At 37.8% G+C, this 26,187-nt stretch overlaps 1 protein-coding gene across 1 annotated transcript; it reads right to left on the minus strand.

The window, feature by feature from the left end:
• Positions 1-2,599: 2,599 nt before the first annotated feature.
• On the minus strand, positions 2,600-22,153 carry LOC148847080 (putative protein phosphatase 2C 6). Its single transcript, XM_088952020.1, has 4 exons — positions 21,536-22,153; positions 15,680-15,967; positions 9,699-9,804; positions 2,600-3,393 (listed from the first exon to the last, which is right to left on the minus strand). The coding sequence occupies exons 1-4, from the start codon at positions 22,019-22,021 to the stop codon at positions 3,077-3,079; spliced, it is 1,197 nt and encodes a 398-aa protein (XP_088808146.1). The 5' UTR covers positions 22,022-22,153; the 3' UTR covers positions 2,600-3,076.
• Positions 22,154-26,187: the final 4,034 nt, after the last annotated feature.

Here is a 26,187-nt window from a genome sequence, read left to right on the forward strand (position 1 = left end):
AAAATTTCAATTGGCCTATAGACATGATAGATCATCCATAGAATTATAATATATTCAATTGTTATGTTCAAATGATAAAATATAATTAATTATTATTTATTTTTATTTCTAAAAATATAAAAAATAAAAAATATATATTAAAGAAGAAATTTCAATTGCTCTATGGATATGATAGATAAATCCATAGATCTAAAACATATTTAGTCTTTATAGGTAGAGAAAAAACTTACAAATTTTTTGTTAATTTATATTTTCCCCAAATATTTTCATGAAATTTCCATAAATCTATTGATAGCACAAAAAAATGTAATTTTGAACGTAAGAAATGTAGGTCAACATAAATTTAAACATGCAAGAAAAAAAATAAATCACAAGGTATTATAAAAGATTGAAAAAATCACCTATTTTTTCAAATTTTGAAAAATCTTTAGAAAAAAATAATGTTCACACTTGTTTCTTACAAAATTTTGCAAATCTAGCACTGTAGGAATGAAGTTTGGAGTTCTATAGTCATTTGGGAGTTAAAGAATGCTTATTTCAGGGAAAAGAAGTTTGCTTTCCTCCTTTAATTTTTTTAGTTTTTAGTTGTATTTTTTTCGTCGATACGCTATCGATACGCCCCGATGCACCCCCGATACGCCTCCAATACAGGTCCTATTTGCATGAAAAAAGACAAAACATCCGATTTTCATGTGTATCTTGTATCGGTTTTTAAAAGATACGATATCCGACTCCTCTCCTCTCCTCTCTTCTCCTGCCGCAGACTCATGCTCTCCTCTTCGCTCGACGGCGACTAAAAAATCATCACCGATGACGACTGCAAAATCATCACCGCCGGCGACAAACAATCATCACCGGCGGTGGATCAACCGTATTTTGTTTTTTGCATCTCATCTTTCTTGCATCTCTTCTGCTTCCATGAAAACTAACCCTAATGGTTTTGGATGGCAGCCATCCATCCGACAATGGCATATGCACAACCAACACTGGCGGCAAAAGAAGAACCTCACGGAATCTCTTCTTCTTCCATCAAAATTAGGGTTTAATCCTCAATAATTTTTTAAATTATTTGTATGATCTCCTCTCCTCCCCTCTCCTGTCGCAGACTCACGCTCTCTGAGCCCGATGATGATCACTCACAAATGTAGAATGAAAGGAAAGAAAATTAGTATTATCGGTCAATATTAACAGGACATCTCATCTACCAGGCAGTATCTGATTATGTTCTATCGGATTCTCAACGTAATCTCAATTTCTCAAATAAAAGGGCAGCCCATTAAATGCAACAGATGCCTCCATTTTTCATTTTTCAAGGCACCAAATGTATTTTTCTCAAGGAGTTGAAACCCACTATTCAAGCTGTAGGATGAGTTTTTAATTTGACTCAAGACACAAAATTTGGTTTGTTAAACCGGCCCACTTTATCTAACAACAGAAATGAGGTCTACACCTTTTTGGGGCTGCCTCAATCGCAAAATCTAAAACCACCATGTGATCTTGCATGGCAGTAATACATGGACAAATTTTGTTCATGTGTACAAGGAGGTTGGGGTGTCATTGGACTGGAATTGGTCCAATTCGATCCAGTCCAATGTGAGTCCATTATAAATGGATCAGGTTGAATCCAATTCAATGAATATTTTAGATTATTTTGGACCAATCCAATTCAATGTCTACACCATCCAATATGTTCAAATTTGTTTTGATTTAGATTGGTTTCAATTCAAACTTAGTCCATTAACACCTATATTCTTATCTTATATCAAATTATCAATGGACCAGATATTAGCTTAATCCAATCCAATCCAATGTAACATAAATTTATTACGGAAGGACCTGGTCCAATCCAATCCAATAAATATTTTAGATCAGATTGGTCCAATCCAATCTAATAAATATTTTAGATCGGATTGGTCCAATCCAATATCCGTTCAATTCGTACAAATTGATTTTGGACTGGACGGGGTCCAATCCAAAACCGATCCAAAAACCGGTCCAGAAAACCAGGCAATAGACAAGTTGGCAAATCTGAAATGTGCCATGGGATGACCAGCAATCCCAAAGTAAAAAATGCGCAATGGGCACAATCTGGTTAGTTTCACTCACTAATGTAACCAAATAAACCCCCCCCCCCCAAATGGCTTTTTACATTTAACAAAGTTCAAAATACTGATATGTCCAATATATCGATACAGCTTTTGATGTTTTTTTTTTTTTGTTTTTGCAATTAGTTTAGGACTCCTCTACCCCCTGAACCGGTTAAACCCCCGATACACCCCAGTGGATGTATCGGAGGGGTCCCAGAATGATACATATTAGCTGATACATGTTAATACTTTGAACCTTGCATTAAAAGTAAACACTTTAAATGAGCACTTGATAAATATTTTGACAATTATCAAAAATGGGTATTAATCTTTTCAAGGGTGGGAAAGACACGTGTCAAAAAAATTTCTAAGTGCTTACGTACTTACAACTTCGTGCCTAATTCATCCGAACCCTTCCCAAATGGGCAGAAAATTTTCATTTACATCAAAACAAATCAGAATGAGTGAAAAGTGAAAACGATATGCAAGAGGCAGGAATAATAGCTGAAATCTTTCGGTCCAAAAAATCTGATGTCCATTTTATGGGAAAACAGCCTGTAGGAAGGCTAGGCATGAGACAGAAGTTGGACCAGAAAGAAAAAAAGAAGCATCCTTTCTTTCCTGTAAACAAATGGTGCACCGTCTTACTTTTCTCCAGGATCAAACCAGGTAAAATTAAGGATTGATCTAGTGTATTATACTATCAGACCAAACTTTGGCTGTTACAACGGGAGCTGCAGTACCACGGCACCACAACTGGACAAGCAATGAATACTGAGGCCTGTCACCAGTCAGCTTTATGCAACGCAACTGTAGCCGCAGGTGGCAATTCTACGACATTCACATTTTGCCCTCTGCCTTGATTTCACCATTGGAGCACTAGACCATCCATCAAGAAGGAAAACCTTATGACTATCGTATCCCTGGCTTTGAAAGAGAATTCGGACTGTTATGGAGAGGGTGTTGGAGGAAAAATCCTACTATCCTTCTCAGTCTCTCTGCTGACGCTTCCTCTTTGATTTCAAGTCCACAACAATGACTGAGATGTTGTCAGAACTGTTTTTCCTGTATGCTACATCAGTAAGATGGTCGGCAACAGCTTGTGCCGGTGAAGATGAACTCCGGTCACCCATTGGGAGCCTGCGTTGCCGCCTCAAAATTTGACGAGCCATCTCCCCAACCTCATCATTGGACATCACATCCCAAAGCCCATCACTTGCCACTATCAAACACTCATCATCTTCACTTCTTGTTGTAAAAGTAACTTCAGGAACTGGAATAATCCATGGTCGTAAATACCTATCCCCTGAAACATAAAGACACAAACCCAACAAGTAATTTTTTAAGTACCACAGAAAGTGTAAAGAATAAATCATGTACGAAAAAAATAACCAAATTGGTGGATAGCATGTCTTTGGAATCTAATCTTCTATCCTAACTGCAACCAAACTTCTATTCTGTTTCTAAGACCTAAACTAACATTTGTTTCTGTAGAAGGGGGAAGAAAAAGCACAGCCAAATAGCTGGTATTTTTCATTTTTCCAACCAAAGCATTGAGTTCAAAAATGGTCAATCAGATAGGTTACAAAAGAATATTGATTCATAATATGACCTCGAAACATTTAAAGCAGTCTTTCCTACAAAAATCTGAGTATTCAATGATACAAATAGTAGAACATCATCAACAAACCGAACTTTTATTTTTTGACTTTATCATGTGAATATATGACACTGCACAATTCAAGGGAAAACATTACACAAATCATGAATATATTTCTTGAAAGTCAACTTCATGTTCCAAGACTTTCGCACACAATGAAACGGAACCACCCGGAATTTCATAAGAATTGCACAATATATGTGTGGCAACTACCCAATTGCTCCGCCATTTCTTTCTGTATTCTAACTTACAAGCTTCTTTTTATCAACATTTCGCTTGATATTTCAACTACAGATGGTATTAATGTTCTCGTGTCAGAGTGTCAAGTTTCACATGTTATCACCATTCCTTGAATTATATTTCTTATATGATCCTTATTGGTAAATGTAATTCTTGAAATTTGAACAACTCTTATTTTGATACTTTCTTTCATTTTGATTATTGATCAACAATGGTTATAAATTATCTCTTCTTGAAACCCAAAGGTTCTTTCTGTTTGCAGAATATCTCATTTTCATGTTGGAGATTAGAAGTTATCCATTTCTTTCCCCTTTCTTTGGCTCAATTTAATGCATTTTCCCCTCAGAGATGGGATGCTTTTGATAAATATGCACACAAAAGACCGAAAGAAAATCTGGATCCAATAAACTGCTGCTCATGCCCTTCTCCAACTGGGTCAACCATTTTGAGAGTGAGGCAATTCCTCAAATACTTCTTATTGTCCAGATCATGCATCACCACGTATCAGATATTCATTTGAGGTTTGCAGAAACCTATATTTGACTTTCCTAAATATATATGATCAAGCCAATGACCTCAATATTTTGAAAAGTTACCTACTTGCCTATAATCAAAGAGCTACATCCCTCTAATTATTTCATTGCCAGTGCAGACCCACTTCTCTACTCAGAATAGATCGACTAGAAAGAATAATTGTAAGAACTGAATATGAATCGAAGATAAGATGAATATAATTTCCAATTCCCTATCAATGAATTACTAAAAAAACATTCTTGATAAATTTCCAAGATATAGATGGTTTTCATTCTCTCTCTGTAATGAAGACAGCATCATGGTTAAAGCGAAAAAGATTTTGCCACACAATGAGACCCAAATTGACGTTTATTTTTTCCCCTATCCTCTTCTAGGTTGTTTACAGAAGGAAATGGAAAATGAGGGTACAAAGAAATCATTCATTTCATTTACCAACCTGGAAACAAGAGAGACCAAGTTCAACATTCATGCTTAGTTAATTGCCATAATTTCTCGCGTTCAATTAAGACACTATTCTGATATTTTACTAATTACATACTTTATTATCTATATTAGATTAAGCAACTTGTACATGTCTATGATATGTTTCTTGTATGGTAACATTTGATTAACTTTTCCTATATATATATATAATGAAGTTCAAAGTTCAAATGCAAATAATAACAAAAAAAATGACTTATTGGGAAAGTTAAGGGCCAATATTGATTTTAAAAACTCCAATTTCTAGGAAGATCTTCAAATCTTCCTACCTTCTTATGTATGGCCAACCGAATTCCAAACTGTTGATCAGGTAGTGGCCCACCCAATTAGGTACATGTTCAATCCTAAAGTCCATATTAGCCCCTCCTCTGACCTTGTATTGGAGTTTTGACCAATTGATATTAACCATCACATTCTTAATTTAGAAGTGATCCATAAAAGAGGCTCTATTTTGAACGCTAGGCAATATCTTTTGGGCCAAAAATTTTTCATAAGGGTGGAAAGAGGAATACAGAGACTCCTTTTGAGCCCCAAAATAAGTTGCCAAATGAAAGATTCCTAGGTATTTAAGCCAATCTCAGTAAATGAACCACTACAACCTATTCCCAAGGAAATATCCTAAAAAATGGAAAATAATAAAAAGTTGTGATGGTTCAACCAGATCAAGACCTTTAGATATCATGAATGGTAAGTTGACAATTTCAAACCAAGGATTTGTGTTAACTGATTGGCGCAAGTAATATCAACATCATACAAAATGCAGGAAACACTGACCAGCTATGTTAAACGTCATACAAAATGCATTAAATCTCATATCCCCATGATTATTGAGCGTTTCTTTGCAAAAATATGCAAACAACATAAAACAATATGAAACCCCCTGACTAGACTTAGCATCAAGACATGCACAGACAATCCCACCACTAGAAACATATATAAACTTGTAATCCCTATGTGCAAGAAAATGTTTAAAATTGCACAAATGTGGAAATTTTAAACAAGAGAACAAGATTACCTCAGGCTTTCAACAGCATAAGGCCCTCAAAGCCGTGTTTGAGAGAGTGATGATATCTTCCAAAGGCCATATAGTCAATGTAAAAGAAACCACTCAACCAAGACATAGATGGAATATGGTTTCTTGGTATGAACTTAGGCTGTGTTTGGTGATGTGGGCGCCGGCAGCAGCAACAGTAATTTAGTGCAGCAGCAGTAGTAATTTAGTGTTCTCAGCAGCAGAAATTTAGTGTTCTCATCCTATCTTATCTATTCAGTATTCTTACCTTATCTGCTTTCAGTAGCAGGGATTAGTAGGAGTCTTATCTATTCAGTGTTCTTATCTTATCAGTTCAGTAGTATGGATTAGTAGGGAGTCTTATCTTATCTTACCAGTTCAGTAGGATAGATTAAGGGAGTCTTATCTTATCTTATCTTATCAGTAGGATAGATTAAGGAAGTCTTATCTTATCTTATCAGTTCAGTCTTATCTTATCAATTAATAGGATAGAGTAGTAGATTAGCAAGGAGTCCTCCTAAAAGTAGGATTCTACCTCTTGTAATCTCCTATTTAAGGAGCTGATATTATTCAATAAAGGTATCGAAAATTTCAGTCAAGAAAGAGAGCAAGGAGAGTTGGGTGATCTCTTGGACAAATCACCATTAGGGCGGCAAGATAGGTTCATCAAGAGTAGGGAGAAACAAGGGAAAACAGGTGGTTTTCCCCGTGGACCAACCCGTGACGAGATCCTATTCCTGGGCCCATAACAATTTGGTATCAGAGCAAGGCGTCATGGGTGACCTTGAGCTGTTGAAGACTCGGGTTCAGGATCTAGAGCTCAAGCTCGTGGAAAATAGCACGGAGGTGTGCAAGATCAAGGACGGTGTTCGAGAATTAAGGCGCTTGATGGAGTTGTACTTTTCCAGCAAGGAAAGGAACCCGAAGGGGCTGCAACCACAACCGGCCGCCGACCAAACATGGCAGAATCGTCAGGCAAGCAGTAGGTCATTGCCCTAGTGCAGGTTAGCAACACCCAGAATGTCCCGATTAAGCAGGAACCCAGTGTGGTCGAGGTGTTGCAGAATCTTGGGATTGCATATCTTCAAGTTGTTGCAGGTGTTGGGGCAAGTACTGGTGAAGGAGCTTGTATGCCTCATGTTGTGGTTGCAAATGTTGCAAAAGAGTGTTTGTTAGCTGCAGTTAGATCAGATCCTAGGGCTGCACATATCTGGGTGAATCTTGCTAATGCATACTATTTGGCTGGTGATCATAGAAGTGCTGGAAGGTGCCTGGAGAAGACAGCAAAACTAGAGCCTAAGTTGACATGCTGTTGCGCTTCATCGTATCAAGGATGCAGAAAGGTCTCAAGATCCCACTGAACAACTTTAATGGGCTGCGAATGAAATGGCTTCAATACTCAGAGAAGGGGACTCTACAACAATTGAGCTTCGGATAGCATGGGCAGGACTTGCCATGGTTCACAAGGCTCAACATGAAATTGCAGCAACACTTGGAACTGGACATAATGATTTGACGGAAGTGGAAGAGCGAGCTCTGTACACACTAAAGCAGGCAATAGAAGAGGATCCAGATGATGCGGTTCAGTGGCACCAGCTTGGCCTTCACAATCTTTGTACTCTACAGTTCAAGACATCTCAAAAGTACCTTAAGGCTGCAGTTGGCCGCGGAAAAGAATGCAGCTACGCATGGTCAAATCTTGGTATCTCACTACAGCTGTCTGAGGATGAACCCTCTTCATTGGAACCCAATCCAAGAAGGCAAAATCATTCCACCTATTCGGGATTCCTTTGATTGTGTTTCAAGACACCCATTCTGAATTAGAGCTTGAGGACAAGCTCGTAGTCCAGGAGAGGAGTAATGATGTGGGCGCCGGCAGCAGCAACAGTAATTTAGTGCAGCGGCAGCAGTAATTTAGTGTTCTCAGCAGCAGAAATTTAGTGTTCTCATCCTATCTTATCTATTCAGTATTCTTACCTTATCTGCTTTCAGTAGCAGGGATTAGTAGGAGTCTTATCTATTCAGTGTTCTTATCTTATCAGTTCAGTAGTATGATTAGTAGGGAGTCTTATCTTATCTTACCAGTTCAGTAGGATAGATTAAGGGAGTCTTATCTTATCTTATCTTATCAGTAGGATAGATTAAGGAAGTCTTATCTTATCTTATCAGTTCAGTCTTATCTTATCAGTTAATAGGATAGAGTAGTAGATTAGCAAGGAGTCCTCCTAAAAATAGGATTTTACCTCTTGTAATCTCCTATTTAAGGAGCTGATATTATTCAATAAAGGTATCGAAAATTTCAGTCAAGAAAGAGAGCAAGGAGAGTTGGGTGATCTCTTGGACAAATCACCATTAGGGCGGCAAGATAGGTTCATCAAGAGCAGGGAGGAACAAGGGAAAACAGGTGGTTTTCCCCGTGGACTGACCCGTGACGAGATCCTATTCCCGGGCCCATAACATTTGGCTTGATAGAAAATTAGAGAAGGAATAAAATTATAAAAAAAAAATGTGGTTATTTAGATTACGAGGAAATACATAAATTCCTTTTCAGTATTGATTGGGCACTCCTGCCACATTTGTAACTGAAAAACTGATAGTATATAAGAAGAATAAGGAAAATAAAAGGTTAATATATTTATAACACCTAAACAATCTGTCAGATTTTTCCAATTCCTTGAGATTAAGTGATATACAGCTAAGCATGCATCCAAATTAAATTTATTGAACATAAAATGATTTTCTTATGAGTGATTAAAAGATATTATTAATGGAAACTCATTAATGCACCGTAGATTTATGTAATAAGTAATATCTAAAGAAACACAATTTCCAAAGAACTCGTCACCTTTCTTGAATTATCTGTTATGTGCCTTAGGAGAACTCACCCCTTAAAGCTAGCAGTAAGAAGGAGGGAACCCAAACATATATACCCCACAACAGCATCCCATACTACCGATGTGGGATACCTTACATTAGCATCCCATACTACCAACATGGGACAAATGGATCATAACATTGTCGTTAGAGACAATAAACCTTTATATTCAATTATTTCCTTCTTCTCTAATCCTACACAAATAAATCATCCTAAACATCAACTCTTTAATTTTATCTCACTATATTTTCAACCTTACTGAAAATAAAAAAATAAAATGGCATACATATTATTATTAAGAAGAAAAAGAAGGATACAAGCACCCACAACTCTAATTCAGGTAAAGTGACTCACCTGTGACTGTTAGCAGAGTTTCTGAAAATAGAGGGGGTATATCTTTCATTTATTAGGTGTATATGGTGATGCAACTCAGAGCAGCTTCAACCAAAACTTAGACCAACATCAGATTGATTCCTAAGTTGGAGCAGGATATAAAATTACTTGTTCAGTTCTCAGGCTTGGGATCATATGACCCTCAATTTGACCCACCCTGCCTGAGTTACACTATATATTTCCCCTTCTCTACTTTTATTTCCAACAAACATATCCAATGGATCAATCAGAAATCCAGTCTAAAAATGAGTTGCACCTTAGAAAATACATAAATTCAATTTTCGCAGAACTGTTTTTTTGTAACCAAATGTGTTCAATGATGCTTTTGTTGACATAATCAGACATATAGAATTGAAAACTACAATGATTTTTGTCAACAGGCAAAAAGAAATTGGGAATAAGAGGGAAAAGGAAAACCTATAGCTCGGGACATGGCAAGAACTCCAAATACTCTAGAACCATTCCAGTTTATAACTCTCCCTCCCTCACCTTCAATCCTCACTAGTTCATCATCTCTATCTGGCTGCAAAAGCAACAATAACAAACTTTATTTAGATTTGTTGATCAAATAAATTTGATGATATGATTAAAGATGATGCAGCATGCATGAAGGAAACTTGAATAATCAGGATGTATTGTATATAATGAAATAAGAGAAACTATGATGGGTAGATCAATTCAGGTAAGATGGATTTCAAAGGAGTATACCATTTCATCTTTGTACATCCCCTTGTGTATATTCCAGTTTTGCATGGATATGAACATTGGAGTAAGAATCCAATGCATGCCTTGGTGTCTAGCTCAGCAAGACAAAAAACAAAGACTTGCAGATGCAGACATGTCTCTAGAAAAGTACAAACTATTAAAATAGTTTATATTTTTTAAAAATTTTAACATTTTGTACCTTTAAAAAAGGCTTACAAGTTTATCATTGTTACCTAATAATGTTTTATAGGAGAAAGTAGTATTCATTGTGTTCATATTTTAAAACTGCGGGCTGGATCGATCTGGGCTTGGGTTCAGGCCACCCAAGTTGCACCCCTATTGCAGACATGTCTCTAGAAAAGTACAGACTATTAAAATAGTTAATATCTTTTAAAATTTTAACATTTTATACCTTTAAAAAAGGCCTACATGTTTATCATTGTTACTTAATGTTAGAGCTAGCTGAATAAGGGTAGATTAGTCATTTTATTTTTGTTAAGTTATGTGCTTATGTGGCAGTTTTAATAGAGACTTCCTGTCCCATACTTAAGTGGGGGGCAGTTTAGTCTTTGTACAACTAATTAGAGGCTAATCCATATTAGGGTCGACTGATAGGGTTTATGCTATCAGATTCGACTGTTCTTCTTCTTTCTCTCTTACTCTCTACTGGTTCGAACTACTTAAACAGAGCTGTCAAAACATGGTATCAGAGCCATAAACGAAGGAGAAGAAGGCTGCGACTTCAAGATTTCCATCCTGCGACTTCAAGTTCTCTTTCTTTTTTTTTTTTTTTTCTTCTTCTCTGGGCTGCGAACCTGAGGTACACAATCTGATAGCTGCGGCATCTGTTATTTATTTTTTGTTTGTTTTAGCACTGTCGCAATCCCTATTACATGTATTAGGAAGGTGCGGCAACCCTAGGATATCAGCCTAATACTGCTGTCACCATGTGTGACAGCCCTAGTCGTGTGGTGGTGCTTGTGGTGTTTACCCTCTATTGAATAATTTCAAGAGGGGGAGGATCTCACACAGTCTGACAGATCAGCATTTGTGATAGCCAGAGGAGGTGGACGTGGTACTAGAGGGGGAGGACATGTCTCCCGAGGAGGTCGTGGTGATTCCGTATTTGGCCATGGTGGTGGTCGTGACTCAGGGGGAGGCTGTGGTAAAGAAAAAAGTAACTCTACAAGGAAGTGTACCCATTGTGGTAGGGATGGACATTCGGTGAATTTCTGTTATGATCTCCATGGCCCTCCTTCTACATGGGCTAATCATGCAGTAGCTGGTGGGGTTGATGCCAGTGATAACCAACAGGCAGATCTAACACCTTCCACATCTACATCTGTTTCCGGGAAGGAGATGGTGAGTGTACCGTATGATGAGTATGAGAGGTTTCTCCAGGCTACTTCACAGCATACTACAGCCACCCTTGCCCACTCAGGTATAGCTTGTCTGGCATCCAAACCCCCTCTATGGATTATTGACTTTGGAGCCTCTGATCACATGACTAGGACTCCAGGTGTGTTCTCTTCCCTCTCTAAAACTTCCACATCTCAAACTGTTACCCTTGCCAACGTCTTCTCCCATCTGTGGTGTTGATAATGTTGACATGGCTTCTCTTTCTTTATCATTTGTTCTATATGTCCCTAAGTTTCCATTCAATTTTATGTTTGTTAGTAAATTAACCAAGACTCTTAGTTGCTCTATTATATTTTTCCCTTCCTTTTGTGTTTTTCAGGATCTCAAGACAGGGAAGAAGATTGGTGGGGGGCATGAGGCTGGTGGATTGTATTACCTTGACGGTGGTGGATCGTCAGTTGCACTTCAGACTTCACTCACTCCTCTATAGTGGCATTGTCAACTGAGACATCCATCTCTCAAGGCACTCAAGATATCGGTTCCATCTTTGAGTCATTTGTTGTCTTTATAATGTGAGTCGTGTCAATATGGGAAACATAGTGGTATTCCCTTCAGTCCTAGAGTTGAAAGTCGTATGTTGAGTTTTTTTTTGTTTTGGTTCATTCAGATGATTGGAGTCCAATTAAAATAGAGTCTTATAATGGTTACAAGTATTTTGTCACTTTTATTGATGATTGTTCAAGGATGACATGGATTTATTTAATGAAAGAAATTAGTAAATTATTTTCCATTTTTCAAAAATCCCATGCTGAAATACGTACACAATTTGGTGTTCCAATCAAAGTTCTTCATTCAGATAACGGTCGTGAATACTTTCTTACTTCCTTTCAACAGTATTTAGAACAACATGGCATCATTCATCAAACTTCATGTGCATACACTCCTCAACAAAATGGGGCGGTTGAATGAAAGAACCGTCATCTCCTTGAAACTGCTCGGTCTATTCTTCATCATATGAGTGTTCCTAAACGATTTTGGAGTGATGTTGTACTTACTGCGTGTTTCCTTATTAATCGGGTGCCCTCCTTCATTCTTCATGCTCGGTCTCCCTTTCCTATTTTCCCCACCTTGTCTCCCTTTCCATTAACACCCCGCATCTTTGGTTGTGTGCTTTGTTCACAATCTGAGTCCTGGGATAGACAAGCTGGATGCACGCTCTATTAAGTGTGTCTTTCTTGGCTACTCTCGGACTCAAAAAGGGTACAAGTGTTACAATCCCATTACTCAGAAGTGCTATGTTTGTCCTGATGTCACATTTTTTGAATCTGTCCCCTTCTTCTCGGGACTTGAAGCATCGGTGTCTCCACCTTTGCTTCCTCTTCCTCTTCTAGTCAGTGATCCCGTTCCGGTTGTTCTAGTTGGATTTGACCCTTCACCTCCTCCAGTGCAAATCCCTACTGAAAGACCACCGATCCGGCACGTGTATACTCATTGACAGACACCGGCTCCTCCTCCAGCTTCTACCTTGCCTGTAGATCCTGTTGTTGCTCCTATTCCAGAACCTTCAGGACTTGATCTTCCCATTGCTTTACGGAAAGGTAAACGTAGTTGTACCCTCCATCCCATTTCCAATTTTGTTTTAGTCTCTCGCCTTCCGCTTCACATTGCCAGTTTGTTTCACTGTTGTCATCTATTTCTATACCTAAGAATGTCCAAGAGGCTCTTAGCTCACCTGGGTGGCGGCAGGCAATGGAGGAGGAACTCTCTGCCCTTTAGCATACTCAAATGTGGGAGCTCACTACTCTTCCTCCCGGTAAGCATGTTGTGGGTTGTAAATGGGTGTATACTGTTAAATACTTGCCGGATGGTAGTGTGGAGCGTCTGAAGGCCAGACTTGTTGCTAAAGGTTATTCACAGTTGTATGGGGTGGACTATATGGATACCTTCTCTCCAGTGGCTAAGATTGGCTTTGTCTGTGTCTTAATTTCCCTGGCAGTTATGTATGATTGGCCATTGTTTCAACTTGACATTAAAAATGCCTTCCTTCATGGTGACCTTATGGAGGAGGTATATATGGAGCAATCACCTAGGTTTGTTACTCAGGGGGAGGATGGTAAGGTTGTAGATTGAAAAAGGCAATTTACGAGTCGAAACAATCGCCTCGTGCTTGGTTTGGGAAGTTTAGTGAAGTGGTGAAGAATTTTGGAATGAAACAATGCCAGGTTGACCACTCAGTGTTCAGCTATGACTCAGAAGCCGGAAAGATTTTACTAGTGGTCTATGTGGATGATATTGTCATAACTAGTAGTGACAAATTGGGGATCGATAAACTAAAGGTCTTTCTGCAAAACCATTTTCAAACAAAAGACCTTGGGACATTAAAGTATTTCTTGGGTATAGAAGTTGCTAGCTCAAAACAAGGTGTAAACCTGTGCCAAAGAAAATATGTTCTTGATCTGCTAGATGAAACAGGACTATTAGGTGCAAAACCGGTTGAAACTCCCATAGAGCCAAATGCTAAGTTGAGCAGTGATACAGGGGAAATATTTGATGATCCTAGAAGATATAGATGGTTAGTGGGGAAGCTGAACTATTTGACTATCACGAGACCAAACATCTCCTTTGCAGTCAGTGTGGTGAGCCAATTTATGCAGAACCCTCGGATACCTCATTGGGATGCAGTTCTTAGAATTGTAAGGTACCTAAAGGGAGCTCTAGGCCGTGGGTTATTGTACAAACCAGGAGGAAGACTTGAGGTAATTGGGTATACAGATGCAGATTGGGCAGGCTCTGTGTCTGATAGAAGATCTACTACAGGTTACTACACATTTCTTGGAGGAAATCTTGTGACATGGAAGAGTAGGAAGCAGACGGTTGTGGCAAGGAGCAGTGTTGAAGCTGAATACAGAGCCATGGCACACACTACATGTGAATTAGTATGCCTAAGGAATCTCCTACAAGAAATCCAGTTCTCCATGGATAGACCTATGAAATTGTACTGTGACAATCAAGTTGCACTCCACATCTCATCTAACCCTGTTTTTCATGAGAGAACAAAACACAGAGAGATTGATTGCCACTTTGTGAGGGAAAAGATCCTTACTGGGGAGATAAGCACAGAACATGTGGGCTCAGGTGATCAATGGGCAGATTTGTTTACAAAAGGCTTAAGCTCAGGGAGAGTGAACTATATATGTAACAAGCTGGGATTATATGACATATATTCTCCAGCTTGAGGGGGAGTGTTAGAGCTAGCCGAATAAGGGTAGATTAGTCATTTTATTTCTGTTAAGTTATGTGCTTATGTGGCAGTTTTAATAGAGACTTCCTGTCCCATACTTAAGTGGGGGGTAGTTTAGTCTTTGTACAACTAATTAGAGGCTAATCCATATTAGGGTCGACCGATAGGGTTTATGCCATCAGATTCGGCTGTTCTTCTTCTTCTTTCTCTCTTACTCTCTACTGGTTCGAACTACTTAAACAGAGCTGTCAAAACACTTAATAATGTTTTATAGGAAAAAGTGGTATTCATTGTTTACATTAGCTTTTCATTTATGTCAAATAAGCAACGAGATAAAGGAAATTATTATGTACAAATCTTCCTCAAAAATCCATTTTTATGTAATACACTCACCCATGGGTGATGTCCAACACAGGCACTTTGTCCATTTAGGAGGATCCAGGAAACACTAGTATATCCCACTTTTCACCCAAGTAATATAGTAAAAATTAGTCATCATCTTAAATAAGGAACTGTTGCATACTTAGACTTCTAATCCAACAAGTAATGAGCCAAACCATATCACTTGAAAATTCATTTAAGCAATAACGCAATCCATACAAGCATGCATTGATACACAACATTAAGTGACAGAAAAAAGTAAATGTGAGGATTTTGTTGTTTACAAGTCAATTTAAGAAATTGAAATGGAAAGATTTCTTTTCTTTCAGTGTTGTGAAAGGATTGCATTTTTGTGAAATGCATGAGCACACCCCCTCATATGAGGTAAGCCTGAAGGAAAGGTGTAAAAACCTCAAATACACACTACAACCTAAATTTAAGCCTTTGAGAAATTCGAGCTCCTTAGACAGCCCCTTGAGGTCCTTTTGAAGCCTTGCATTAATGGTATAAACATCCCATACTCTTAACTTACACAGCACAGCTTAAGAAACAAAGGCCCCAAAGAAATAGTATAAATACACATTTTATCTAGGAGACCCTAATAAAGTGAACATTTAATTTAAAAAAAAAAAAAAGAATCATATCCATTCAAAATAAAAGAGGATACCCATATACATCTAAAGATATAAAGTTAAGACATCTAGTATATAACCTTGTGATCCACAGTTAAAGGGATTGTTTGACTCCCTCGACAAAGCACTGCCCTTGAGTCACCACAATTGGAGGTAATTATCTGACAGCCAGATACAGCCACTGCTACAGCAGTGGATCCAACTATTTCTGGTGCTACTGATTCTATCACCACCTCATTGTCAGCCCTCTCAAAACCAATACAAAATGCATCTTCCCACCTCCTACGCCACCCATCTCCATCACCTCCTATCTTGTTCCATTCCTCTGCTACTACTTCATGGATCCGCTCAGCACAAAATTTGGCCACCTATGAGAACCAATAAAAGAAGGTGCATTTTGTTGGCAATCAATTTGAGGTATTCATATTTAATGCCCATCAGTAATATCACTAGAGAAATGAGATCCATGAAATAATGTTAATGTGAGGCCTGCCATCTGAAACAACATTGTTATCAAATGAAGAGATTCATAGTAACCAAGTTCTGGTATTGTTTTTTTTTTTTTTAAGGCACAAAGTGGCCACTCTTGAATTCAACCCTGCATTTTCATGCTTGTCAGCCTGAGTTTTTTTACCATTAAACCAAGCAATGGCCCCAAGGTTTCAAAAGGACCTCATTTTCCTAATATTGGCTGAAAGTCCACGATGGCATCCACATGTAATAAGACCAACAAAATTGGGTAAGGGAGGATTTATGCCAATACAAAGCCAGATATGGTTTAAAATGATTCAGATTCAAAGGTCTCAGTGGTTTGGTCTCACATGAAAGTGCTCAGATTGATTTTTTCCCCAAAGAGATAAGGGTAAATGACAAAAATGGAGTTGGTCAATATAGTTTTAGCAAATTGAAATCTATCATTCTCTAATCCAATGTATACATATATATGTGTTCATGCATGCACACATGAATATAAATGCTCTGCTGAATTAGGGATGCCCATATTTATTTCTCCAATCATCAATTATAGGAATCCATGTTAATGCAAAATGTTGGGAGCATGGTTTGCAATTTCCTCAAATTTGATGATATATCCAACAAAATATGCCATTTAAGGGGGCCTGAGATATTTCTCAAAAGGAAGTATAAATTTCAACAAAATATTGGCAATAGTTATGTCATCATCATCTAAGTCTTGTCCCAATAATATGACACCAGGTACATAAATTCTGTTTCACCATTCCATTCTGTTTGCTAAATTTTGCATAAATGGCAGATATTTCAACCAAAGCCACATTTGCATAGATATTATTTTGAAGTGCAATGTGACACATAAGGATTAGCCAAACCTGTATTTCAAAAATAGTGCCTTAAACACCATGAATCTGTTACTTCGTGCAGGGCCCAATGCTTAAACCAAAATCAACAACATATTGGGCCTCGAGCAATGCACCAGAACAACAATGTCCAAGGCACCATGATAGGGATCTGATGTGGGCGCCGGCAGCAGCAGCAGTAATTTAGTGTTCTCAGCAGCAGCAATTTAGTGTTCTCATCCTATCTTATCTATTCAGTATTCTTACCTTATCTGCTTTCAGTAGCAGGGATTAGTAGGATTCTTATCTATTCAGTGTTCTTATCTTATCAGTTCAGTAGTATGGATTAGTAGGGAGTCTTATCTTATCTTATCAGTTCAGTAGGATAGATTAAGGGTGTCTTATCTTATCTTATCTTATCAGTAGGATAGATTAAGGAAGTTTTATCTCATCTTATCAGTTCAGTCTTATCTTATCAGTTAATAGGATAGAGTAGTAGATTAGCAAGGAGTCCTCCTAAAAGTAGGATTCTACCTCTTGTAATCTCCTATTTAAGGAGCTGATATTATTCAATAAAGGTATTGAAAATTTCAGTCAAGAAAGAGAGCAAAGGTGAAGTTTTAATGGGGGTTTCTAGTTTTCCTGGATTAAATGATTTCTAGATAGAGAGGTTCTAATCTAGGGCTTGTAGAAACTTAATAGAAGTTGAAGAAAAGGTGAAATATAGGTTGGAGACAGTTGGGTTAACAAAACTAATGTCTTCTAATAGATGGAATCATAGCCCCAACCGATATTTAGAATAAACCTATAGAAGAAGGTAAACTAGAGAAGAAGAGGAAGAAGAAAATAAAATAGTCAAGTTAGGTTCCACCTATCTGGGATCTTGGGAGGGGTGGACTGGATATGGTCCTAACCTTTGGCTTTTTTTTTTTTTCTTTTTTTTTCACAAAGTGGCCTTAAAGAAAAAGATAACAAATATAAAAAGGTAACTAGGGTGGCTTGGTTTACTCTTAACTATAATTATGAAATTGTCAATAAAGGCCTAATTAAGAGGAAAAAAAAAAACTAACTTCTAAACTGTCGACCCAATAACTATGAAACTTTAAACCAATCCTAAGAATGACCTAGCTATGACCAAACTGCATTCAAAATATAAAATGACAAAGTTACCCCTTGAGTCAAAATTTAGGAAAATTTTCAAGAAAAGAAGAAAATTTGTAGACTCGACTTCAGGACCACTTTGGTGCCCACATCAATTAATCATGTAGATATCATCCCTCTCTAATGCTTTGCTCAAAGTAGAAAATTTTATGCCATTCTGAAACTCCCCATGAAATTACCCATTTCTGAAGGATCAAAACTTCCTCCAAATACAAAATTAAAGGGGGGGGGGGGGATGGCAGCAATATGATGTAAAATAAAAATTCCATTAAAATATATGAAAAGGATACAGTTATAGGTTATATCACCAAGATAAGCAAAAGGAAAATAAGCCTCAATAGCGGCATCCCCTGCAATAAAACCTCTCTAGATATCATGACGACAATAAACATAAAATAGAGATAAAACCCACCCTCCCGTCCCTCTACCACTTAACTTGACAAGTCAACAAGCTAGACCCTGACCCCTCCAAAATAGAAGAGATGTTTCCCCATAAAAGCCTAAAACACCTTTAATATTCTTCCAAAGATGCCCTCTACCTGTAAATCTTTTCTCCATTTCAACCACCCTAGCACCCTCCAGCTGCTACTTTGACACTTCCTTAAACTTCATCCCCTCCCCTCTAACATCTTTTGAAAGTTCTCCCAGGTCCCAAATTAATTGTTATACAGTATATCTAAGGCATTAAGACTTCTCATTCTGTTCTCTTCTAACTACATAAACACTTCTCTGGCAATATCTTCATCTCTCAAAACGAATAACAGCAATTTCTTAACCACCTCCATTTCTTTTTCAATCACCCTATTAGGATCCACTTACCTCTTTACTTTAAACACTTCATCAATTGAAACAATATCTTCTCCAAACTCCTCCACTACCTTCTTCATCTTACCATCCTCTTCTATACAATTTTACTGTTTTTTTTCCTACACAATCTTACTCAAAACATTCATATTGTCAACAAGAGGCCATATTCTATACTTCAACTTCTGAGAAACACCTCCCGTTATCGATTCCCAAGAATTAACCTCAAATTCTTCTGCAATATAACACAAAGCAAACATTATTTATCCCTATCCTTGCCGCTACCACTGCCTTTCATAGAATCATCTTTTATATTGCTTACAATATCCAAACTACATCTACCAACACTAACATTTAAAGGAATATCAATAGTAAAGTCATTCTAATTTGTGTTCAGTCATTTAACCACTTTAACAATTTAATACCATCATTCTTTGTTTTCCTCTCAATAGCCTCTTAACTTTCTTACACAGACCAGCCCTAGGAAGGCCACCTTTTAAGTGAGAAAAGACTTTTGGCTGCCAAATTTTATGGTAAGAAGGGCCATGATATCATCCTCACAGAGGCCCCTTTGGAAAAAAGAGGGATACGTGCATATGCAAGTTCAGGCATAGCTGTCACATGGATTCAAACTTGATTCACAGGGGTTCAAAAGGTGTCCTCATTTTTCTCTTGGTGCCAATCCAAGTTTTGAGGCCAAAATCACTTTCTTGGTTTCCCAAGTTGACCCTATAATAATATAAAAGCAACTGGATAATACTAGCATGAGTTGGTAAGAACATAAATAGTCTGGTTTGAGATTGCAACCCAAAAATTTATGGTGGTCATGCTTAGGACATGCTCCCCAAGCTATCAGATTTTCAATTTCAATGTGCCATATCAGAATAGTAATTCAAGAAACATCATTTTTTACGATTCAAGATCACACCCTCTCATGAAACCCAAGGCATAATTATTGCAGAAAAGTTTATCCAAAATATGGTCCGCCAAATTTGATTTAATGGTGTTTTTGCCTTCTTTCTGATGTCATAAATTGGTGAAACAGAACACTTGTGAAATGCATCAATACCAACCACCCTCCCAGATGGGAAAAAACTAAGCCATAACAGACAATATAGATCCGCAGAGATTCAGAAACTAGTACTAATAAAATATCCCAGTTATGACCTTAATCACGCAACTTAGCATCTGTAAGAAAATAGAGCACTACTGACTAAAACATGAAACCTATCACTTACCAAAGCAGAACGTGAAAATTATCAGCAGCTTTCAGAAACCAATTTTAAGTTGGCTGCAAAAAGTACAACCAACATAATGCAACAAAGATTGGTTCTAATCTTCTGATTGTGTCATACTGCATAACCTTGAAATATGAAACAAATATTCCAGATACATAATTCCCTAAAAATGATTAGTCAAAATACAAGTAAATCAAGTCATAAAGTATGGAACTTGCTGTTGTGAAACTTAATATAATTTCTATGCACAGTACAAACATAAGAACGCTTATTACTGATCAAGAAAAAAAAAATGAGGGCAATCGTTATTGAATTGAGAGCTTTCTAAGAGTACGTTTACTCAAAATATAGCACAAATGGCATTCTCCATTTTAAACACAAAACACAAAACACCGTCCTCTCCCACCCTAAACAAAAAAAGAATAAACAAAATTTGATATCCATGGCAAATTAGTCAATAACAATAGCCCACTCTGAATTCACTTGAAGTTAACAGCTTAGAAAACGACCGAATTGTATTCCACATAACAGCTTAGGCAACTCTTTCATTTTTTTCTTAATTCAACAGCTTAAACAGACAACTCAAGCATGTACACAGTGGAGTTCCTACGATTGACTTTGTTGTGTTTGGTGCCATTGCTGTTACTACCTGAAATGTTGAGTTGATGAATACAAATTGATCAGAAATATGTGTTGTATCATATAACATATATGAGTTAGTTTAGCTAGAAAAATGCATTGCGTGCGTGTATGTGTGTGTGTGTGGTGGATGGGTGGGGGACTGGTCATTGACGTTTATCGTTGAAAGTTGAAGGAAAAGGTAGAAAACCTATAGTTTTGTTTTGTATAGGTTTGAGGTTTCCTTCTTTTCCCTACCTTTTACTTCAAACCAAACACAGCCAAAACGTTTTAGGTAGAAACAGAAATGATACCAAACATATTTTTACTGCTCCATTTCTGGTAGCCACGGCCCACGAACCTATGGTGCTTCAGGATAGGAGAATATACTGACAAACAGTTGAGCCCCTATATTCTGGGAGGGGTGGCGCCCCGACCCAGCTTGGACGGGCCCCACCAAGTCAGGCCAATTGGAACAGTGACGAGGTGACATCACTCCAAAACTACTGACAACACGTCGTAAACTTACACGTGTCTTTTCCTGATATGGGATTGTTTTCTTTCAAAGCCCCATCCACTGTGTGCAACGTGTCCTTCCTGTCAGAAAATATATTTTATTTTTCTAATAATAAGAAGATGATGAAAAAGTCTTTTTTTTTGGTAAGGAACTAAAAAGCTAAAACTAATGTCTCTCCTCTCGTAAGATCATTAATCTAAATATTTTAGTTATTGTATTTTTTATATTAAAAAACAGAAAATAAATCATATTTCTCATATACTGTGAAAGGCTAAATAAAGAAACCTGAGAGCCTCCATGACCGTCGTAGACGCCGAAGAAATGGACAGGCGAGATCTCGCCGGAGCTTCTAGAACCGGGGGCCGTACAACCGCCAATAAGACCGCAGGTTCGAGACATAAAGCCTGGAATAACGGCGACGGTATCCTCCATCTCTCTCCGTCTCCCAATGATCGAAGTGAATCCCCACGTCATTCCTTTGTTGTTCCTCCCCACGCACCTCTCCCTCACCGTCAGCGTTGCCGTCAACTCTTCTCCTCCTCCTACGCTAGGCCTAGTACCTACCAGCCTCGGCACTAGTGCATCCTCGTGAACTGCGGTGGGAATCTCACTGGAGCTGCTGCTGCTACTGACCGAGATGTCGCTGGAGCCAGTGATGCTCCGGCTGTCTTCAGTTGACAAGAGTGAAGATGCTCCGGTATCCGTCGATGCCACTTCGGATCCCCGGCGAGAACCGACTTGACGGAGATCCTCATCGTCCAACGGATCCATCGTCAACCTTCACATTAACGAAAGCATTGTAAGATTCAGAGAGAGAGAGAAGAAGAATGACAGACAGAGAGAGGGAGGAGTGAGAAAGGCAAGGATGGGATAAAAGGAGGGGAGGTACAGGCGTACAGAAGTGTTTTGACACGTGTGAAAAGATATATGAATAGATGTAACACGCATCCGCGGTATAATCATGTAATTTCAACGTCAAAAGCAATTTTGATTACAGTTTAATCATCTCCGTTCCATTCCATCGTGCCACTACGTGTCAATGGCTCAATGCTCTAATCGAACCATGTGAACCGTCGTTTGTTCGGCTGGCCTGGCCCCGGTCCTCGCTCCCGGATACAATGCTTCGGAAATTACTTAAATAAACTCGAAAAAAGTTAAGTATTTTAGTTTTATTTAAAAAATAAATAAATATCAAAAAAGCAAAAAAAAAATCTGGGCCTTTTTGGCCCAGTTCAGCTCGGCCCAAATCTATGACACGGCCTATAGCCAATCTGACCTAGATCTGCAATACGGTGTACGGCATGACACGTATTTGTACGAATTCGGACTATATCGGGCCGACCCTCTAAAGAGAGGCATGGCACAACCCATTCTTTGCGTGGGCCGTACTGGAACAGCCCAACACAGCTTTTGATTTACACCTCTAAACTCTCAAGCAGCCAACACTTTTCCCGTATAAGTATAATCCACACAATACAACTACGGTATTACTTATTTTATATTAGTTTTTTAATTTTTGACATAAGTAGACAAGGGGTGTTGACAGAGCATGTTGCAGGTCACGCATACCTATCAACCTTGTCACAAAGAGACTGCAGCAATGCGGGTTTAATCATGCACCTTCATAATCAAAGTGATATCAATTAATCATGCACCTTCAGTTATTTCAATAGTTCACATTTCACAAATGTATTTACCAACAAAATTTTAACAACATTAAAGACATTAATTGAGATATGTGGTTTTATCACTGGTTCTTCTGTTTCACCGTGCAGTTGATGTACCATAGGTTTTGCCTGAATTTTATTGGATGACTTGCACACAAAGAATATAAAGCAATGCGACGCATTGACGACCTTGATCATCTTCTTGGTGGCTAGGATCAAGTAATTGTAGTTATGCATCACACAACTCAATACTTTTGACAGCGTTCAAGTAAAGGTGTCAACGGATCGATTTTGGATTAGACCCCTTTAAGTCCAAAATCAATGTAGATCGATTGGATGAACCTGGTCCGTCTATAAAAAATATTATATTGGATTGGATTGGATTAGGCCAATATCTGGTCCATTGATATAAAATAAGAATATGGGTATCAATGGACCAGGTTCAGGTTGAAACCAATCTAAATCAAAGTGAATTTGAACAGATTGGACTGTCCAGACATTGAATTGGACTGGCCCAAGTCGGTCCAAAATATTCATTGAATTAAGATTGAACCTGGTCCATTTATAATGGGCTCACATTGAACTGGATTGGATTAGACCAAATCCAATCCAATTGAAACTCCTAGGTTCAAGGATCCATTGGGAATGGCTATCGACAGAAAATGAGATGGGGTGTTTGGTTGCATTCCATATCTCCTATTCACAAACTCTATTCACATCCCTAGCCTACAATGGGGATATTTTATGGGGAGACGCTTTCAATACACAGCGGTGATATCTTGAGGGTAAGGGACAATGTTTTCGAACCGTTATTGACTCAGACGGTCAGACCGTTCGGACTGGAAATTGTCCAAGCGACTAGTTCCGTTTTACCCCAAACATGATCTTTGGTAAAAAACCATTGAATTAGTCAACGAACCGTTGACCCTAACGGTTTGATTGTTGAACCATTTGACTCGGAGAACGGTTTGCGGTTTATTAAATAAGAGCAAGATTCAATAATGAAAAGAGAAATCTCTCAAATCTCATATTTGAGATCTACTGGAGAGAGAGAGAGATATCTACTGGATATGTGAGACAATGAAAGAGATCTGGGAGAGAAGGCTAAGAGTCTAGAAGACAGATCTAAGAGAGAGAGAGAAATTTGGGACTGAGAGAAATCTTAGATCTACTTTCATCGCCACCACAGTAGTTCACCATCACTATTGCCGTTGTAAGTTGTCGTTATCGTCAATGTTGCAACCAACCTCCTCCTCCTCCTCCTCCTCCTCCTTCTTCTTCTTCTTCTTCTCTATCTTCTAAACTCTCTCAACCATCGACAACTTCTCACATCTCTCTCATTCTCAAACAGTGAAATCCTTTTTCTCTTCTATTTATATGCATCTTACCCTGATATTTCAATCTAATGGGTAAGATGACATATCACCATTTATAACATTTAAACCGCTCGAACCGTTTGGCCCGAATAGTCGAACCGTTGACCCAAAAATCAGTAGTCGGTACGGTTCTATTTCCAAATCGGTTTTTAAAACCTTGGTAAGGGATATGAAAAGAGTTTGTGGGTAGGAGATCCAAGCTTAGTTGGTTGCAATTAGTAGGGGTGCAAGTCAAATACCCCATTTGAAGAATTTACCTTGTATCATACCCAGTCTTTTGGGCTGGATCCATTGAAAACCTAGCAATTTTCCAATCAGAGCCTAACCAAGTTGCATCCCCTCGGGAATAAAATAATTGATGTTTTCAAAACAACATACTTGATAAAAGTAATGCAGTATTTTCAACTCGAGAAGAGCTGCAAACAAAAGCGTATACATCAGGCTACAGAACCAATCTAGAGTGAAATCTATTATCTCTAGTACACAACTTTGCTAGCTTGTAGCTCATCCTATTCCATATTTTCAACCTTTGGGTTCAGTTTGGAAGGAGTATAAATATAAATTTATAGTACAAAATCTTGTATTTTGTATTATTTTCTATGTATTTGCATTGTACATATTTGTATTTATAATCTTTCTAAGCTGAGCCTTAGATCCAATCGATCGGCACAATCATATACCAATTTGGTCACAACTTTGGTTTGGATCAACGTCTAATCCATTGTATTTTTTTTTAAATAAGTTTATTTTCTTAATCACCTCCTACAATTTGATGTTTGTACTAAAATTTACTCTTTGTTTTGCATTTTACTAAAATACTCCTATAATTTGTAGATATTTGTTTAATTGTCCCTCCATCAAAAACCATGACCCTTTAGGTTATGTTTGGTTTGAAGGAAAAGGAGAGAAAGGTAAGGAAACCTATACAAGATTTGTAAAGGTTTTCTTAACTTTCCCTTCCTTTCCCTACTTTTTCCTTCAAACCAAACACAATCTTAAGGTGTGACAAAAATACGTAGGGGCATTGGTCCAAGGTTTTTATTCCACTAATAATTTTCTTATTGACCATTAGAAAACAAACAAATCCTGGCCTCTCCCAACATTATAACTTTGGATAAGGGGTGAACTACATGTGATATGAGAACTTTTGGGGGTATTTTTGAAATAGAAAACTTTGGGTCCATGTCCGTTCACATTTTTCACTCACTTTTAAGGGATCAAGTGGCCATTCCTAATGGAAATACAAAAGGTTCTTGATGAAGGATTGACTAAGGCTGCATTTGGCATTCCTTATTTTAAGGATTTACCAACTTTTTATAGTTAAAATACCCTTATAAATACTGAGTTTTTAACTACAAAAAGAAGATAAGTCCATAAAACAAAGAATGCCAAATGCATCCTAAGTAATTGCAAAGTATAAGTAGTGTTTTAGTAAAGGAAAATTTTCGGATTTGTACTTTGTACTTTGGGCCTAGTGCCACTTTGGTCCCCGAACTTTAAAATGCGATAATTCAGTACCCAAATTTTCAAAATGTGTCAATTTAGAACATTGCGGTTAAGTAGCATTTGAAAAGACACAAATGTCTTTTAAGTGTCATGGTGGCCCCAACTTTCTTGAATAGAAGAAAAAAGGATTTGAGACTATTCATGTTTTGTCAACGTTTGAATGGTTAACGAAAAAATTAGATGACACCCAAAGGATATTTGTTTCTTTTCAAATATCACTTAATGACAAATATGAAATTGACACGTTTTAAAAGTTTGAGTACTAAATTGTTGCAATCTAAAGTATAGAAACCAAAGTGACACTAAGCCCCAAAATATGCATAGTAGACGGTAGGTTCCAACTTTTTTCATTGAATATGAATAAAATAGAAACTATGATTTTACACGA

The sequence above is a fragment of the Nelumbo lutea genome, chromosome 6 (assembly GCF_056320005.1).
Source record: "Nelumbo lutea isolate HS-2025 chromosome 6, American lotus-T2T, whole genome shotgun sequence".
Taxonomy (NCBI): Eukaryota; Viridiplantae; Streptophyta; class Magnoliopsida; order Proteales; family Nelumbonaceae; genus Nelumbo; species Nelumbo lutea.